This window comes from Gouania willdenowi, chromosome 7 (genome assembly GCF_900634775.1).
Source record: "Gouania willdenowi chromosome 7, fGouWil2.1, whole genome shotgun sequence".
Lineage (NCBI taxonomy): Eukaryota > Metazoa > Chordata > Actinopteri > Blenniiformes > Gobiesocidae > Gouania > Gouania willdenowi.
Window position 1 is genome coordinate 17,924,236 of NC_041050.1, and position 20,129 is coordinate 17,944,364.

At 38.8% G+C, this 20,129-nt stretch overlaps 1 protein-coding gene across 3 annotated transcripts in view; it reads left to right on the top strand.

Moving 5' to 3' along the window:
• plxna1a (plexin A1a) overlaps positions 1 to 20,129 on the top strand; it is a 339,887-nt gene that overhangs the window by 295,857 nt on the left and 23,901 nt on the right. For 2 of the 3 annotated variants that reach the window (XM_028452103.1, XM_028452102.1), the window contains 2 exons: positions 7,976 to 8,210; positions 16,242 to 16,390. In XM_028452103.1, coding sequence (XP_028307904.1) covers positions 7,976 to 8,210; positions 16,242 to 16,390 — 384 coding nt within the window. The remainder of the gene's footprint in view (positions 1 to 7,975; positions 8,211 to 16,241; positions 16,391 to 20,129) is intronic. The other variant, XM_028452104.1, reaches the window with a different exon arrangement.

Here is a 20,129-nt window from a genome sequence, read left to right on the forward strand (position 1 = left end):
ATTTGGCGGGTTGGCGGGTGGTCATTTAAACCCCTTTATATAGTAAATGTTTTCATATAGCATTAAAAGGCAATAATACAATATGTAAGGAACATATTTCTAAGTTAAGTTTTTAAGTTAAACACACATTTACATTTGCAATGCAGAAAAGGCTGAACTACAGGCTGAACTACATTGCCCCAACATAAACATGTGAAGGCGCATTAATATTGAAACAGGATGTCCTTTAGCATTCTGTTTCATGTGGAAACATTGCTGCTGAAAATGTCTGCTGTTACTGCAGCAGCAGAAAAACATCATGATCTCTCTGTTTAGAACCGCCTGTTTAACTCACACATGGTCTGTGCGACAAGGTGGAATAGAACCATAAAGCTTTACATGGAAATGGATGCTCAGATATCATCCATTTTAATGTTTGCTTCATTACTTTTTGCTAAGTTTCCCTGTTTACCACATCGTGATATAAAGCGGGTCCTAGTGTTACCTTACTGGAGTGGGTCATTGACTGGTATCAACAATTATTTTGTTTTGTTGTTATTTTGTTGACCGTTGCATAGCGGGAACCTGCAAATTCAGAAATAACCTGATCCAGTCGTCAAGTGATCACAAATTATTTACTCCATGGTCATAATTTAATGGCTTATTACCATTGTTATGAAATGTGTGAAATGTACATTATCTAAAATATTTTTAGACACATTTAATTAATCTTCACCCTCATAACAAAAGTGGTTATGTCATTTTTTGTTGCCATTTTGAGATTTTAGCCTAACTCGTATATTTGTGTACTGTAAAAAAAATGTAGTCTTAAAATGTTTGTTACTACAAAATATGTTTTTATTATTTATAAATTTCTCAAGTAATTTGTATTCATTCATAGCTCTTATGAGAACACTGATCTGCTTATTTTCTCTATTGGAAGCACAATAAGGATTTTTTGTTTTGTAATTTTAATTAAGTATATCCTTTGTGAGCTGTTTTCAGTATTATACACTCATCTACACCAAGTTATTATTGTGTGGAAGTCCATAATAAAGCTCCACTTAACGGCCTTGATGATTGACTTTAAGCACATTTACACCATTGCTCCTCATAAAAATTACCGTTTTCTTTTCTCCATCTACTTTATTCACTATATTTCACTGATGTGAAATCAGTGATGGTAGTTATTAAAGGTTTAACTTAGCAAATAATAATGTATCTGATTGTTTTTTTTTTTTTTTTGAAAGTCTCAATATGCAAAATATAGTTCATAGCAAAGTGACAACTGGCTGATGTTACCATATGACATCTATCCATGAAGCCCTTTGAGTTCTAGTCCCTTTGTTAATGTCACCATTGTAGTTTTTATCCATGTTGTATGTAAAATAAAATCACAGCTCTGTACAGTGTAACACCTTTATCTCCCCTGAGCTCATCACAGTGTATATGTCAGACTGTGGCTCTCTTTGTAAGGAAGTGCTACTGGAAGTATTGTTATAAAGTAAAGTGCAACACTTTAACCGTCTTTCTCTCCAATGTGAGCTTTTTTTAAAAAAAAAAAAATGAAATAGTTAGTTTGGGTGTGTTATGTCTTGTAAAGGACTCCATATTGAAAAAAGTATTTTACCACACTTATCTCCTGTAAAGGCCTTTCTTAAAGGCACACCACAGACTTTTTGACCTGAAGAGTTGACCCATAGAGTTATTTTAGATGAATCCTCAGGCCAATATACAGGGCTTAACAGTATCAATGCTCAGCGCTGGGCTTCCCTCTTGAAATACCGACCATGTAAATTTGGAGAGACGGACCGTCTTTGGCCAGGTCATGTGACCTGGAGAATGCCTGGAGAACGTATCATTTTACAGTAGTCATGTGACCACAGGCTCAGATATACTCATTAGGCTAAGGCTTTTGCTGGTATTTTTCTGCCTGTTTGACTTCTGATCATGGCCGAGGCAAGCAAAAAGTTTTAAACTGATTCTGAGGAGGCTAAGAAGACGCGCCGAGACCCGGCCCCCTTCGCCGACCCGCCTTCCATCCAGTGCCGGACACCGCCCCGTGCATGCCGGGTCCTCCGACCGCTGTACCTACTCTCAGCAAAGAGGGCCGACGACGGCGACAAGGAGGGCCGAGTGCCGGGCTTTCGGTGGCGGGGAGAGGAGGGTGGTGGTGGCGCCTGCTCCTCTAGCCGCGGAACAAGCCCAGCCCCGCTTCGCACCCCAGCCCGACCGACCCAGCCCTTAGAGCCAATCCTTATCCCGAAGTTACAGGTCAACTACTGTCTGCATACACAATCAAAAGACAAGGGAGGCTGGCCCGACTGATTGTTTGTTGATTTTTGTGTGCTGCTGCACTTGTGGCCACTAGGGTCAGTGACGTGAAAGTTACAGGTCTAGCGCCCCGAGTGGCCAAAAGTGAGCCTTTAATGATTCAGCATTCCAAGAGATTTTGGATAATGTTATGCTTCCAACTTCATATGACCAGCTTGGGACAGACATTTTTATTCAAACTTAACTCAAGATCATAATATGCTTTGATTAATTTGGACTAGCCAATCAAGAGCCCGAACCTCAACAGGTGAGGCCTTCTCGTCCAACATCAGTGCTTGACCCGAAGTGATTGAGAACAAATTTCCTCAGAAACTTGCTGACATTGTTCAGAAACCCTTCCAAGAAGAGTGTTAGGGAGCATTAGTGATGCAAAGGGCGACCAAATCCACATTAAACTATATAGATTTGAAGATAATTAATATTACACTTTGTCAGAACCCTTTTGTCCGTGTAGTGTATTAGTTTATTCATTACGATCATGTGAAATGTAGGTACATTTTGAGGAACCCAAAGGTAAATAAACAGTAATAATAAGTGATAAACTGTTTCTTTGTGACCACTTTGTTTCCAGATGCTAATTATTTTCCCACAATGCTCTGCAATTGCATTACTTCCTATTTAGAATAAATAGCAATGGTTGTCGTAATGGGCTTAATTTTCAAACAGCTAATTGGGTACTTAACGTAACACAAGCCACTCCTATTAACTTTACTACTACAAATGTAATTTGTTTCATGGAATTCATATTGATATAAGCACGTCTTTGTATGTTGTTTCTCTATTTCACTTTTGATTAGGTTAACATGAAAGTACACTTACAAGAACTTCAAAGTGCATAAGCACGCCCTACATTTGAATCATTTATCAACCCCCTGGATAGTTTCATTTGATTTTAGATTTCTGTGTGTGTGTGTGTGTGTGTGTGTGTGTGTGAGTTCTTTTTTTAATCTGAGCCACATTGAGCTCATGTAAATGTAGTCAGTACATATGTTTGACTTACCCTAATTATTATGGCTCCTGAGGGAGAATTTTAAATACTGGTGATTACTTTGTTTGATTATACTGTCTGTGTGCTTAAATGTATATACTCATCCCTGTGTAAGTCTTTAAGAGTTTAGATCATTTTTGCTCTTTCGGAAATACTTTAAACTCCATGAGGTGATTTTAATAAACTTACACCAAGTTCCCTCAATGGTCTGTAAATGATTTTTATTGTTGTAATAAGCAGCATTTTACATTACACAGGTTCTCACCTGCATACTTACTGCATATTCACAGATACAGCGTTAATAGAAGCATGTGAGGTCTTACTTTCCCTAATGCTGTGCAGCTGCTGCCCTCCAGGCAAGAATCAAGAACCTCTCTGATAAAAAGTGTGCATGGCAAAGTTGTGCCTCTTTAGTGCAAGCCCAGGATGGATTAAAAATGTATGACACTCGTAAGAACTGGGTCAACTAGCTTCTCTTTCATCAGACAAGAACTGATGATCATTCCATTAGGTGAAGTTGCATTATATGTGACTAGATTAAACTATAAGTATATATCCGAGTAATGGGTTAACCCAGGGGTGTCAAACTCATTTTAGCTCAGGAGCCAAATATGGACCAGTTTGATCACAAGTGGGCCGCAAGTTTTAGGTGGGAAAACCAACAATTTCAGCTTTAATGTGCCCAAGTTTGCACTTTCAGTTATAAATTAGACCACCTCGGAGGTGACTTCAATCTGGCGCTCAACACATCATTGGACAGATCTAGTAAGTGCTCAAATACAAAACCATCTCGATCTGCTAAAGTATTAATGGATTACATGGAAGACCTTGGAATAGGAGATGTATGGAGACTGAATAACCCAACTAAAAAAGAATATACCTTCTTCTCCCCTGTGCATAAATCCTTCTCCCGAATTGACTTTTTTCTTTCAAATAATTCCATCATACATAAGATGTCCTCTAAAATACATCCTATAATTATTAGCGATCATGCCCCAATATCCCTCACCCTGCAGTGTGACTCTAATCAGAAAGTATCCTCTCTATGGCGCTTTAACACTTCATTACTTAATGACAGTAAATTTGAAAAAATTATAAGAAAAGAATGGGAGGACTTTCTATCGACAAACGACTCCCCGGAAATATCACCGTCCTTACTCTGGGAAACTGGCAAGGCTGTCATTAGAGGGAAGATTATATCATACTCTTCTTTTAAGAAAAAACAGGAACAGATGGCAGAAAAAACACTTGAAGAAAAGATCAAAAAACTTACGGAAGAATACGCAGCTAACCCTTCTGAACTTTTATGGGAAAAACTCCAAAATACAAAACTTAATCTGAATATCATCTTATCTAAAAAAACCGACTTCATTTTGCAACAATTACGATACAAAAACTTTGACTACAATAATAAATCAGGCAAATATTTAGCAAATCAGCTCAAACATAGTAAAGAAAATTCCTTTATAGCAGCAATTTCTGATAACGCAGGTCAAACTTTAAACTTACCTCAGGACATTAATAACATCTTTCATGATTATTATCAAAACTTATACTCATCAAATTTAAACCCTGACCCTGAAGATATTAAAACCTTTCTTAATAAACTAAACCTACCACAGCTCACTATAGATCAGAAAACCACCTTAGACTCACCATTAACCTTACAAGAATTACAAAATGCTTTAGATAGCATGTCAACAGGCAAAGCACCAGGTCCAGATGGGTTCCCTGCTGAATTCCTTAAACATTTCTGGTCAATGCTGGCTCCACTATTTTTCAGAGTAGTAACAGAGATCACAAATAAAGGGCATGTAGGAGGTCACATGAATACAGCGAACATTAAATTGTTACTTAAACCAGACAAAAACCCCATATTACCCTCAAGCTATCGTCCCATCTCACTTATTAACACAGACTTAAAAATTATTTCCAAAGCACTCACATCCAGGTTAGAGAAAGTAGTACAGTCAATTATACACCAAGACCAGACAGGTTTTATTAAAAAGAGACACTCCACAGACAATGTGAGAAGACTGTTTAATGTGATCAACATGGCACAGAACTCTAAAAAGAAAACAATAATCTTGTCACTCGATGCAGAAAAAGCATTTGATAGAGTAAACTGGTCATTCCTCCTAACTGTCCTTGGCAAATTTGGCTTCGGAGAATCATTCATACAATGGATCTCCACCCTGTACAATAAACCTAAGGCCTCAGTAACCACAAACAAAATAACATCCCAAAGCTTCACACTGCAGAGGGGAACCAGACAAGGCTGTCCACTCTCACCTTTGCTTTTTGCAATATTCGTTGAACCTCTCGCAGCAGCTGTACGTCAGAACTCTGTTATTAAAGGAATCCACTCATCCATCTCAGAACACAAAATTAATCTCTACGCGGATGACATTTTACTCTATTTGGAAGAACCGCAATCCTCTTTAGAGGAAGTATTTAATCTAATAAACAGCTTCTCTAAATTATCAGACTATTCCATTAACTGGACAAAATCATCAATCCTCCCTTTGACAAAAAACTCTTGGAATCCTGCACACCAAAATCCACAACACCCCTCCACCACAAATACAATTAAATATCTAGGCTTAAATATATCACCAAACTTAAATGAATTAATTAAACTAAATCATGATCCGATGTTGGACAAAGTCACAGAAGATCTGCGGAGATGGAACAATCTCCCCATCTCACTACTTGGCAGGATAGCCTCAGTTAAAATGAAAATCTTACCAAAAATAAACTACTTGTTCTCAATGATACCACTAAAACCACCAAAACAATGGTTTCAAAGATTAGATTCTACAACTACAAAATTCTATACTAGAAATAAAAAACCTAAAATAAGCCTTTCTACCCTTCAAAAAAACAAAGACGAGGGTGGTTTAGAAGCCCCTAATTTCATGCATTATTACTTAGCAAACCAAATACTATATTTAACAGAATGGCTAAATCCAAAAGAATACTACAACACCTGGCTAGAAATAGAACAGTTAGACTGCAAACACATTAAACTCTCTGATCTCCCTTTTATCACTGCGACCCTCAAACATCACAACTGCTTTAAAAACCCACTAATTGCCTCCACACTGACTGCATGGTGGAAAGCCCTGGACATCACAAATGGCCAATTAAAAACTAGTATACTCTCTCCAATCTGGCACAACCCCGACTTTAAAAATAAAAAAACACCACTCTATCTGAAGACATGGGAAGAGAGTGGAATCACTCATCTCCAAGACCTTTTTGAAAATGACAAGATCAGGTCATATAACAATCTAACCCAAGCATTCGATATAAATAAAAGTAACTTTCTACAGTACTTACAAGTAACAGAGACAATAAAGAAAACCACTCCACTAGACTTAACTACGTTACAACCTCCAGAACTGGCTATATATATGAAAAAAATCTCAACAAAATCAAAAAAACTCTCAAAAATATACAGAGCGCTTTCGAACACTAACTGTAATTACTTACCAATCGCGAAGTGGGAGGCCGAACTCTCAATCACCCCGAGCACTGATTTCTGGGCAGAAATTTGTTGTAATACTTTTAAGATGACAAAAAACACAAACCTTCAGCTAATTCAATACAAGGTCCTCCACAGATCCCACATTACCCAACAGAAAATGCATAAAATGGGCTTCTCAGCAACAGACATCTGCTCTCAGTGCACCCAGAATACAGCGGATTCCTATTTACATGCCTTATGGCTTTGCTCCCCAGTTCAACACTTTTGGATTCTAATCACTGAAAAACTGTCCTCCATTTTGGACTACAGAATTCCTTTATCTCCAAATCTTTGTTTGATTGGAGACCTGACAATGCTTCAACCTCCAGCAAACCAATCACAATCAATCCTTGCGGCACTAGCCATAGCAAAAAAAACAATATTACTAAATTGGAAAGACAAAAAATCCTTAAACATAAACCAATGGCAAAATCTCCTCACAGAATTTATTTCCATGGAAAAGATGTCTGCTCTCAGAAAACAAAAAAAAATAACGTGCTTTGAGGAGCGTTGGACTCCTTTTTTAATTGCATTAAATCTAAATTTTTAAAAGCAAAAAAAAAAAAAAAAAAAAAAAAAAAAAAAAAAAAAAAAAAAAAAAAAAAAAATAAAAATAAATTAGACCTAAAGTATGAAAGACAATATAATATATAACAACAATATATAAGTAGTAAGTGACATTCTTGAATGTCCTTTGGATTAGTTCATTTTTTGACCAATTTTTATTCAACTTTATTATTTATTATTATTTACATTTTATCTTTTGTGAAATAATTTGAAAAAAAATTGCAGGATTTTGGAACACTTTTCAACTGAGTTATCTGGTAATTTACGCAATGATTCATGTTTTCTATGTCATTTTCACGGGCCGAATCGGATGCTCTGAAGGGCCGAATTTGGCCCCCGGGCCTTGAGTTTGTCAAGTTGGTTAACCCATTATTGTTCTTCTTTTCCTTTAGTTGAAAAGTTGCAGGCATAGAAATTACAGGATAGTGAAGTTCATGGTCGTCACCGATACATTTCCTTTCGCACAATGTCAATTTTAGGAGTACAGCTATTGTGAGCAGGAGAAGTCAAGCTGAGCTGATTCTTAGTGAAGGCTCTTTCTCTCTCCTCATCATTCCATATCATTTCTCCATCTTCAGATCCGTGCTGGCGGCTTTGAGTACTCCCCCGGGACTCTTCACATCTACTCTGATAGCCTGCTAACGCTCCCAGCCATCATTGGCATTGGAGGAGGGGGCGGCCTGCTCCTGCTGGTCATCATCGCTGTCCTCATAGCATACAAGAGGAAGTCGAGAGATGCCGATCGCACACTTAAACGTCTGCAACTACAAATGGACAACCTGGAATCAAGAGTAGCTCTGGAATGTAAAGAAGGTAAGAGTTGAAAAAATCCTATGTAAACACCCACACATTCAACACAAATTTGGATAGAGGCATGACATCTGGAAAAAAACAACTGTTATTACAATACTACAACATAATTCATTTATAAATTAGATTATTTTATTAACTTTTGATTGGCTTCAAATTCTGTCCCAATAGTGACTTTGGTGGTGTTTTTGAGGTGCTTGATCCTTTAAGGGCAACATGTGCTGATGTTACTCCAATGACACTAAAATAGGAGAACTGGGCTGAAAAGTTCACTAAGATTATTTTACAGTTGTTTTCGATTGGTAACAAGCATTGGTCTTAATCGATGCTTAATTTGTAAATCATGAGGTCCCAGAACACCGGCCGTGTGTTGTTCTGTCAGTAAGAGAGAGACAGAAATGTCACGTAATAAAAAAAAAACCAAATTAAAACGCCTTTTGTCAAATAAATGAGCCAATAATATTGCGTGAACACAACCAATTAAGCTATGTTTAAAAAAGAATGATGACAGCATTAAAGAGGCACGGACAGTCAAATATGCCATGTTTCAGCACCAAGGACAGGTCAAAATCATAGCTAATTTAGCCACTTTCATCACAAAAGACACTAAACCTTTAAAAAACAAAAACCACAATAAATATGTGAAATAAAACATGTGCTTACCTTCACAGCCATGGAGAACTTTGTATCCTTGCAACTTTTTTTTTACATATTTCACAGCCGAGGCCTGCCTTCTTTTTTCATAAGCTAAGAGTAGCAGCTCATCTTGGCTTTGAACCAAGTCTCTGTTCAAACTTACATAGTCTCAATTTCCATATCAGAACTTTCACCGTTGTCTCCTTCTCTTCTCTCTGTCCCTGAGTCCTCTTCATGTCCCGTGGAGAGTTCTCCTCTCGTGTCCTGTCTGTTGGAGGCAGGTTCTCTTCTCCAGCATTAGCATCGTTGCTACAGGTGCTGTTACTCGCTATGCTATTTCCACAGAAACAACCTCAGACGTCTTCACATCAAGCTTAGCTTCACATATTGGCTTAAAAAAGCCATGTTCTACCATCTTCCAAGCTGACAGAAAAACTATATTTGCGCAAAACTGTAACGTGGCCTGACTTTACCCTCTCTTACTCACTTGCGCTCAGTTTTTACATTCAATTTTGTGTGTACAGTGAAATTTCCAGTGATTTCAACTCAATAAAAGACACAGCTGTCCCAATATAATACTTAAATATAAATATTTTATCAAAACACATAAATGCAAGTGGGAAATGCTGTTGTGAATAAGTAGGTTTTGAATCCAGAATGAGTCCATGTTCCTGAGATCCAGAGGTAGTGAGTTCCAGAGCTGAAAGCTCTGCTCCCCATGGTGGTAAGGCGGGCTGGGGGAGTGGACAGATGAATGGAGGAAGAGGATCTGAGGGAGCAAGATGGAGTGTGGACATGGATGAGATCAGTCAGGTAAGGAGGGGCAGTGTGGGGAATAGCCTTGAAAGTTGGATGCGGAATTGTATGGGACGCCAGTGGAGCTGGTGGAGAACAGGGGTGATGTGGGAGCTAGAGGGGGTTTTGGTGATGATGCGGGCAGCTAAATTCTGGACTAACTAGAATTTATGGAGAGATTTGCTGCGGAGACCAAAGAGAAGGTAATTGCACTAGTCAAGCCGGGAAGTTTATCATTTTACCAGTTGTTAGAGCTACTATCTTTACCAGGGAGATAATATTTATTCCTGGTGATTGTTTTCTGGAGTTTTACTGGGATTTTTACCGATGATTAGTTTCTATCTCCCTCGCGCTCTGCGGTCCAAACTGAAACCGGAGCCAGACACACACACATATACACACGAGTGTGTCATACGCGTCACTCAGTCACATTATGGAAGATTGCGGTCATTCTACGGGGTGGATTCTCCGTGTTATTATCACATTATAGAAAAGTTTAAAAATAGCAGGAAGTGGTGCTGGTCTCGAACGGTCTTGACGGAAAATCCCGAGTCCGGGCAGCCCGAGTCCGAGACAAGACCGAGGCAAAATGCTTCAGAGTACGAGACGAGACCGAGACCTTTAAAATTTGGTCTCGAGACCAAGACCGGTCTCGACTACTACAACACTAGTAAATCTCCCCTTTAATGAAAGGGAGATTGGAGATGGGATGGAAGTTATTGAAATTGATTAGAGTTATTGCAGTGGTTTTGAAGGATGAAGGGCCAGTTCCGGTGATGATCAAGTAGTGGATGATGGCAGATATGATGGGAACCAGGGAGGGGAAGGAGGCTTTGAGCAGGGATGTGGGGAGAGGGTCCAACTGACAGGAGGATGGTTTGGACTGACGGATGAGGTCTGAGATTTCAGAGGGAGTGGGGAGCTGGTAGGTGGAGAAGGAATGAGTAAATGGGAAGGATTCTGGTGAGGTGGGGAGAGGAAAGTTATGACTGAGGTGGTGATGAATATTTTGGATTTTTGAGACGAGGAATGGCATTAGGGATTCACAGGATGTGGTGGAGTAGAATTGAGGTGGCAGTGAGTCAGGGGGGCGGGTGAGTTTATAGAGGAGATAAAATAGACACTTGGTGTCACCTTTATTTGCAGTGATTAAACCAGAGTAATATTGGGATTTAGTTTGAGTGCGCTCGAGTTGGCGACCTCTGGCTTTCATGATCCGGAGATAGTGTGTGAACCAGGGGGCAGGAGTGGAGAATGATACAGACATGGATTTCAATGGAGCCAGAGAGTTAAGAATGGAATGGAGTGTAGTGTTGTAACGCAAAACCAGCCTATCAGGGGTGAAAAAGGGATTTATGTCTAGGTGGGGGTCAATACTGGAGGTGAGGGTGTTGAGATTGATATTTGTAATGTTACGGAATGATATGAGACAGGAGAGCTCAGTGGTAGTAATGGTGAGAGCAGCATTGAATAAGAGAAGAAAGTGATCAGTTATGGGGAGTTAATCAGCTTTACAATCGAGAGGGGTGACACCGGAGCAGCAGATTAAATCAAGAATGTGACCTTTTGAGTGGGTGGGAAAGTTAATATGTTGCTGAAGAACAAAACTATCTAAGCAGGATGTAAATTATCTTGTAAAAGGGTTCATTGAATGTTAAAATCTCCCAGCACTATTCTTTTTGAGGAAAAGGAGGATAAATGAGTGAGGAAGGCAGCAGTCATTTAAAAAATCACTGTTGGATTTATGGGTGCGGTAAACAGTACAGAGCGTTCACATACTGTGGATTCAAAGGAAGTGAAGACCGGAGCAGACACAGGCGAGACTTTGATGTTCTCGCTGTGAATCATCGTGAGACTTCCACCCTAGCCGTAGTCCCGTGGTTTACAGGTGTAAACATACCCAGGTGGAGTGGATTCAATGAGCTGGGAGAAGTAATTTCCTTGTTGCCATGTCTCAGTTAAACAGAAGAAGTCAAACTTACGGTCAAGGATGAGTGTGTGGATGAGTTGTCCTCTACAATTGAGAGAGCGGATGTTTAACAGATCGAAGTTGACTGTGGTAGAGCAGTGGTCTGCAGCAGCGCTAGCCAAGCAAGGGAGCCTGGCTCACACAGAGCGATCTATCGTCCGACCGGTATGGCAAGAGGAAGTCAAGAGCTGGACCAGATGGACTGGATGTTAGTTGAAGTATCTGTACGGAAGTTCTGACGGAACCCACGGTGGATGTATCTCCGGGGAGGAAGAAATGCAAGGAAGCACTAGACGTGAAACAACAAAGGAATACAGAGCATTATAAGAAGGTTCTGAGCGTTCGTCTTTCTGCAGCAAAGTCTTGCAGGATGAGATTTTACAGGAGTTGCGAGGCTCCTACCCAAAACAACGTTCAATGGAAACACGTTTAAAGTGCAATTTAACTCTGTCGATATTTAGAAATATCACTTTTATTTTGTTAAAATCTGTAATATAAACCCAGCTTGTGTTAAAGGTTTTGAACATGAGACTTCAGTTTCGACCAATGCTTGTTAGCAATCGAACAAAAACTGTAATGCATGTACACAATCACATTTTTTATGGGTACTCTATTGGGGGTGGGAGTATTTTAGCTTTTTTTTTTTTTTTCAAAGCAGTTCCATTTCCCTTCAGTATGGATTTCTAAGTGTTTTGGACTTTGAACTGAAGGAACAGACACCTGCTGTGTTGATGCTAGGGATGGAGAGCGCTGTCAAACGTGTCTATCAACTGTCGGCGCCTTGAAGTGGAAACACGGCTCAAGGGTGAGACTGTCAGAAGGAGACGGAAAAGGGGTACACAGCCGTTTTGAAAAGAAGATGATGTGAAGAGTCAAAGTAACAAAAGAACAGTTTGCAGAGAGGTGTGAGATCCATTCACAGGAGACATGTGGGACACAGAGCTTCTGGAGAGTTTTAGCAGCGGAGACAACACATGACTGATGTGAGGGCAGACGAGGTGTTTACATTCTGTGTAATGACACCAGCTCACGCAGCCTTGGTACAAAGTAATAATGTCATTACACTACACATTGTCAAAAAGACTCACAACTCTATCAGCTGCCAAGATACTGTCAGAGGAAGTCAAACAACTGCAGCTTTTGATGTAAAGCACCCGAACCTCCTTGTTATTGTGCCTCATCTTTAAGATGTTGCCACCGTGCGTTGTTTAAGTGACACGGCAAGAAAAAAGTTACGCCATTTCCATACTAAGTCTTTCAGGATGTTGAAGCATGACATTAGTCCCGCCCTCTTCCTAAAAGCAACCTGCCACGCCTGCTACACTCCCAGCTGATCCAGGGAAGCAAAGCAGCCCGAGTGGGTGGGGAACCAGATGGAGCAGGCAGGAGCAAAAAGTGAAGTGTGTGTTTGGGAAATTAGATTCTGTTCTAAGACGAGATGTCTGATACAGCTGATGATTAGAAATCAAATTCAGAAAACGTCTTTCAAGGTTGTGTATTCGCATGCATCATTTTGGCCTTTATTGCATGAGAAACAAACCATAATTTGGCATCTGTAGCTCATAATTGCACAGTGTTTTTAAATTTCACATCCAAGTCGCCTCAATTAAGGTCTTATTTAGTTTGCATGAAGAAATGAAACAGTGTTGCTGTCTGAAAATTGTACCCAACAACCAAACAGAATATCTATTCATTACATCGGAAAATATGCTGAATGAAGACTATTTTGGTAAACACACCAGTCATATTGGTTTTTCTTTGGGGACAGATGATTACATTCATACTCATTCATTTAGAGTCAATTAAGACAGTGTTTCTCAAATGGGGGTACATGATGGCACTACAAGGGGTACTTGAGAAAGAGAGAAAGTTGAAAATTAACAAAGAAAGCACTCAAAATATGGGGTTTTTGTTTCTTTTTTAGTTAAAAACGATCATCATTATAATGATGATGGAAATGGTCTTGATTTGAACATGTACTGAAAATACAAGGGTCAGACTTGGTCCCACACCAGGTGGGAGATGATTAAAAATATAAAATAAAAAACTATCAAAATAAATCTGTTCAGGAGGCACTAAATACTGTTTTATTCCATTTATTTGAAATGGGATTCTTTAAAGCGCATGTTAACACTGATTCCATCATTATGCTGTATTGTTGTTTTTTCATAGAATTCTGATAAAAATGTTGTCAGACAAAGGGGGTACTTGGATTCAGAAATAAGAAAAAGGGGGTACATACGAACCACTGAATTAAGAGACTAATTTCTAATTAACCTGTGTTTTTAGGAGCATATATATATATATATATATATATATATATATATATATATACATATATATATATATTTACCAATAAGTAATCATGGGACAACATGCAAACTCCTTAAAAGATCCCTGGTGTACACCTCATGTCAAACTCATGGCTAGCCACTCCCCCAGCATTCTGTCCCAGTACAGTCATAATATATTGAAGAATTATGAAGGAAAGCAAAAATGTTTTCTTCACATTGTTTTTCATTCAGTCACAGGAGCCACCTGACACATGGCTGCCCACAATTCTTTCTGACACAACTCTAGCGAGTGATTTATCATCTGAGCGATAAATACAAATGATTACTAAAAGGGGAGAGGAACTGGAGGAGAAAATAGAGTCCCCAATTTGAGTTTTGTCAACCATTTTCCTCTTCAATTTATCTTTGTTTAAAAAAAAAATGTTTAGTTCATAGTTCCAGTTATTTATCCGCAAATTGTTCTCTATTTTCTTACTTTAAACTTTAAAAAAAATAAATAAAAATACAGTATTTGCCTCATTTCTTCACTTTCTATCCCTTTCCCACTGTTTAACAGACCAAACCGTGCAATGGCAGCTGGTGGAAATTATGCGTGAAAACTCATCTGTCTATTACTTGATAATTATTCATTCATGCAATTAATTAACTTTCCATCCAAGCAAATTATATTTCTTTGCTTTTCCCAAGTTATACTTTTTCATTGTTTTGGAGTTTGAAAAAAAGTATGAATAAAGGGGAAGATTTGAGAACAAAAACAACAGGTTGAATGAACCTGTTAGGTTCCAGCTGTGTTTCAATGAGACAGGATATTACCTGCTTTATGTCATAGCCTTAAACTTGAAATGAAGATCTGTCTGCCCTGCCTTGTTGTGTCTCCTGCCGGGCATCTTGTTTAACTCAGAAATTGTGTCATGTTGTGTCACCATTAATGGCTTTTTATGAAAGTAAAGCTATGAAAGAAAGAAGATGTATGGCATATTTTGCTGGCAGAACAGCTCTAACCAGGGTTGGGGTCAATTACATTTTTCAATTCCAATTATGTTTTCAATTACCCATGCTCAATTTCAATTAATTTACGATTACAGTTGCCAGCATTTTTCCCTATTACAATTAAATTGTTTTTTTTTCCTTTTCAGAAATTCAATAACAATTATGCTTTCAAATACTTAAGTTAGAATCATTCACAATTACTGAGCCTGAAATAAATAACCTAAAAATAGTTGGCCATTCTCTTGTGTTAGCTTTCTGTTAGCATCTCTTATGATATCAGGTCCTAAATCAGCTGTAAAATACCCTAAAAACGAATCTATTGGCTACCTAATCAATGAAAATATAGATTTTTCATATTTATTTAAATGATAAAATGTGGCAAAGTTTGAAATGAAACAAATTTTGATAATTGTTAACTACATATGTGTAGAACTGTACATAGAAATGTATCATGGTTCTCCAGTTTTGCGTTAAATTAGAATTAACCATTTTTATGTATTTTTAATGGAAATTACAATTACAGTCAATTATATAAACGATTAAGGCCGCAACAGATTTTTAGAATTTCAAATATAATTTTGCCATAATTGTAATTAATTGTTATTTACACAATTGCAATTATAATTGACCCCAACCCTGGCTCTGACTAGGGGTGGGAACCTCTGGGTACCTCACGATACGATACAAGATGCGATACAAAGCTCACAATAACGATTATCTCACGGTTTGACGATACTGCGATTATCGATATATTGGTCAGAAATGAATCTACAATAATCTATGACATAAGAAAAAAAAAAGGATAAGTGAAAAAATAAAATTTGTATTTTATATTTCTGAAAGACAATAAATTGAAAAAGTGTCCTATGAACAGTGACACTATTTTATTGCAACATTTTTGTAAATAAGTGTCAACATACCAATGTCAACGAATAAGTATCTCCAATAGTGCTTTTCGTAAACAAAAAAATAGGGTCTTTCTTACCAGTGACACCATTATAGTGCAATATTCCAGTAAACAACATTGGTTCCTTCAACAAACAGTGGCAACATTTCTGTGAAGACCTAGCTGCACATTTTAGTGAAAAAGCAGAGATTTTTTGGAAAATAATAAAATAAATCTTAAATCCAAAAAAAATGTAAAAAAAAATTATATATATATATATATATATATATAATTTTTTTAAATCGATACTTAGCGCGAGCATATCGATAATCGATTGTGCGAAAAAAATATTGTGATATATTGCCGTATCGAGAGATTGTCAAACTCCTAGCTCTGATCCATAAAATCTCTTTCATTATGCTTTGGTACTACATTTTTTCTGTTTTCTACAATTCTTTGTGCAGCTTTCGCAGAACTTCAGACTGACATCCATGAGCTGACCCAGGAGCTCGATGGAGCAGGGATTCCCTTTCTGGACTACCGGACGTACGCCATGAGGGTCCTGTTCCCTGGGATTGAGGACCACCCTGTGCTCAAGGAGATGGAGGTACGGGTCAGTACACCAGCCAACAAACTTCAACAAACTAACAAAACTCACTTCTGTAGAGGTGAAAACCGTGCGACTAATCAACCTAACACGTCGAAAAGGCTCTGCTGCTGCTGCTGCTGATATCACAAGAAGTTCACCTGCATGCTGCATTCAGACAACTACTTAAGAAGTTTCATTTGATGGCATTAAATTGTCCCTCTGGCTTTTCTCCTTAAAACGTCTGTTGTTATTATCCCATGACGGGTTTCTTCAAAGGCGGGACGCTCCAAAGAACAAGGGGGAGATATGAGATGAGAAGAACTCCTGACACAGTTCACCTTAAAGCAATCGTATAACCTATATTTTATCTACTCTGTCTTAATGTATTCAGCCCGTCTCAGTCAGTGCAAATGACTTTTTAAGAGCCTCAGCTTCATCATTAGTCTGATCTCAGGAGACAGACACTTCTCGGTCTTGTGATGCAGATGAGAAGCGAGCATTGCTTGGATTCAACTTGAAATAAATGTTATTTAAGCAGCACCAGATGAAGAGAAGAGACAAAGACGAAGGGTCGAAAATGGCAAGAGGATTAAGGCAGTGAAAGAATAAGATTAGGGTTAAGTAGGATTCTTGCTTGCATTATACATCACACTTAAGACTCTAATTGAACTGGTACATGTGATGTACCTTTCCAGCAAAGCTAAATGGAGATGGTGAAACTTCCCACTGCCAACATCACAAGCCGTAGAATTACCAGTACGTCAACACAAAGTACTCTCCTACGAAGATTAAGAAATCAGACTTAATCAGAAGCCGTAGGATTAAAAATCAGGTGAATCCTCATTGACTTTGATTAGAGCTCTGACTTTTTTGAAGTAAAGAAATGATTTATTTGACCTTTTGCAGCTTTTTTTAATCACTAATCCAGAGTCGGTTTATATTTTAAAGGAATGGAGCGCTCTTGGTGGTCCCATAGCTGCCATTGGTATATTTTCTGTTCTTTCCTGCTCTTTCATACTCAGTTATTTCTGAAATGTCTTAATTGCGTTTTGCCGCCCATGGCTATTAAGCTAAAACCCCAATCTTATTTTAGTCTTAAATGTGGGCGAAGTCAAAAACTTTCAAGAAAGACAAAAGTTAATTATTCTGTTTATTTCTCTTTTCTTTTATTTAGTTTTACACCAAACTGATATTTTATCAACGTGATGGTGGTGTAAAACTTTACAACCTTTTGTTTGAAGAACAAAAGCAGCGCAAAGTAAAATTTTGGATTTGTTTTTAATGCATCAAAATATATTGTGGTAATACACAGTGTGTGTGACTCAGGTATAGGGACAGTAATGATATATTTGTTTTTAAATGCTGATAGTATCAAGTTTACATTATCTTATGTCACAGATTTAATCTAATGCAAAAATGTTGCTACTGTGAAGGAAACAATGCACAACATACATTAGTTTAATTTGTGCAACCATATAAAGATGGGGTAATATATCGCGTGACAATATATCGCAATATTAAAATGTGTATCGTCGATGTATCATCGAGGGTATGAGTGGTATTGGCGTTAGAAAAAACAAAAAACAATGTAGCCATTTTTTTTACTTTAACTTTACTTGAAGTTTTGAACATAAGGGGGACATTACGCTGTCATTATTATAACATGACACTTGTCATTAACATGAACAAGGTGTCATAAAAGCTGCCATCAAGTGTTACTTAACTATAACCCTTTGTTACCCTAACCTTAACCTTAACCCTAATCCTACCTAACCCAACTATATCCCTCCACCTAACCCCAACAAATGCCAACATAGTTCCAAAGGTGTCATAACTTAATTTCAGACTTCATGACACCTTATTCATGCTAATGAGAGATAGTGACAGTGTAATGTCAGCCTTATGTATAAAACTTCAAGTGTTACCGACTTTTTTTCTTTCCAAAATGCCAAATTATCGTATCATTATCACAAGCTCATTAATATCTATCGTTTCGTATTGCGAACTATCACTAATATTAACACATTACCAGGTTTAAAAAGGTTAATTAAGTGAAAGCAACGCGATATCAACAACAGCAGCAGAACATTTGGGTCTTTTACCACAGCAAATAGCTACTAGGGGTTGAACAACTTCATAATTTTAAAGGTCAACATTATGTGCATACTAGTCAAGTCGACGACGACTAGTCGATGACATCACCAAGAGCCAAAGCCGAGCCGAGTGGCAGCCGAGTGCCGGTGTTGTGCCAAAATCTGTGATCCGAAAAAATCTACGATCGTAGGTGATGACAGTTCCAACCCCTACGGCTTCTCGGTGGACATTTACTCACCCTTAAACATGTCACATATTTGTTTGGGTCACAGACTTTGGCACAACACCGCCAACCCCTGGGACACGGGTAAGTAAACCTAGGAACACTGCTGCTTCGCCTACCTTGAGTCTACGGTGACTGTTAAGCCTCGAGGCTTCCTCAGAGGCGTTTAGACTTTGTTTGGGCTGTTTTTACGGTAGCTTCGGCTTCCTTCACCAAAGCTGGTGTTGTGCCAAAGTCTGTGACCTGAAAAAATCTGTGACCGTTGCGGCTTCCCGTCGGTAGAGAAGAAGAGTGCTACGTCAACTGCGTAACCGTCTTTGTAGCTATTGAGGAGCTATTTACTCCCTCTTATGATGCTCTGGTGGGTGAAGTAAATACAGACTGGAGAATAATTACAAATGTGTTTAAGTGGGAGTAAATGTCCGCCGAGAAGCCGCAGGGGTTGGATCTGTGGCCACCACCGGTCACAGATTTTTTCAGGTCACAGATTTTGGCACAACAGCGGTCTTCCCCCGCTAACGGAGCCTCTGTCCCGTGCTGCAGATGTTTTCCAGATCTGCTTAATACACAGACATGTTACCACTACAGCTAACGTTAGCATTTACTGTATATTAGCCATAGTATCCGCCTACCAGCTGCAGTTTGAGCACAAACCGGGAAGGTGCCAGAAACACTTGATGTCGTGCTGCCTCGCCGTACAGGAGTTACTTGGACCCTGGTTTGCTGTGTTGCGCCGCCATCTTGGGCAAAAGTCAGGTACTGCGGCTTGTCGACGTCACATGGACAGAGTCGCGAGACAACACTAAAGTCAACTAGTCTGTTTAAACACTAAAATAAGTCGCTCGCCAACACTGACTTTGATCTTAAACTGTTGTGGATTTTGTGGGGGTGGGTGGTGGGGCGGCAGGTAGGTTCGCTGAACTCTCATCTCTGCGGGCGTGCTTGGTGGCCTTGGGGCCAATGGATGGGTGCTTCTAACCTCAAACGACATATGCAGACATTGGGGTGGGGGTACACACACTGTACTGTTATGTCTCTATAGACTTCCTTCCTCTTTTGCTGCTGTATTTCCCCTTTGGTACTGATTCTGTGATCTAATGAACGGTAAACCAATGATCCTAGTTTTATTGCTCTGTAAGGCTGCTCCATTCCTAAAGCTCTACTGCCACGTTACACACACAAACATGCACGCACGCACACACACAAACACACCCCCACAATGATTCAAAGATATTAAGTTACTCTCAATTTGTGACAGAAATTCTGTGAGGGCTGTCTGAGCTGTAAAATACATGCATTTCCATTTGTCTCAGTCTATCTCACCAGTAGAACTTTTTTCCCCCACATACACACAATTACACACATGTGCACACACACACTACAGAGATGTACAAAACTCATTTAGCACTTTAGAAAGAGACCCAGACACTTTATTACAGCACATCA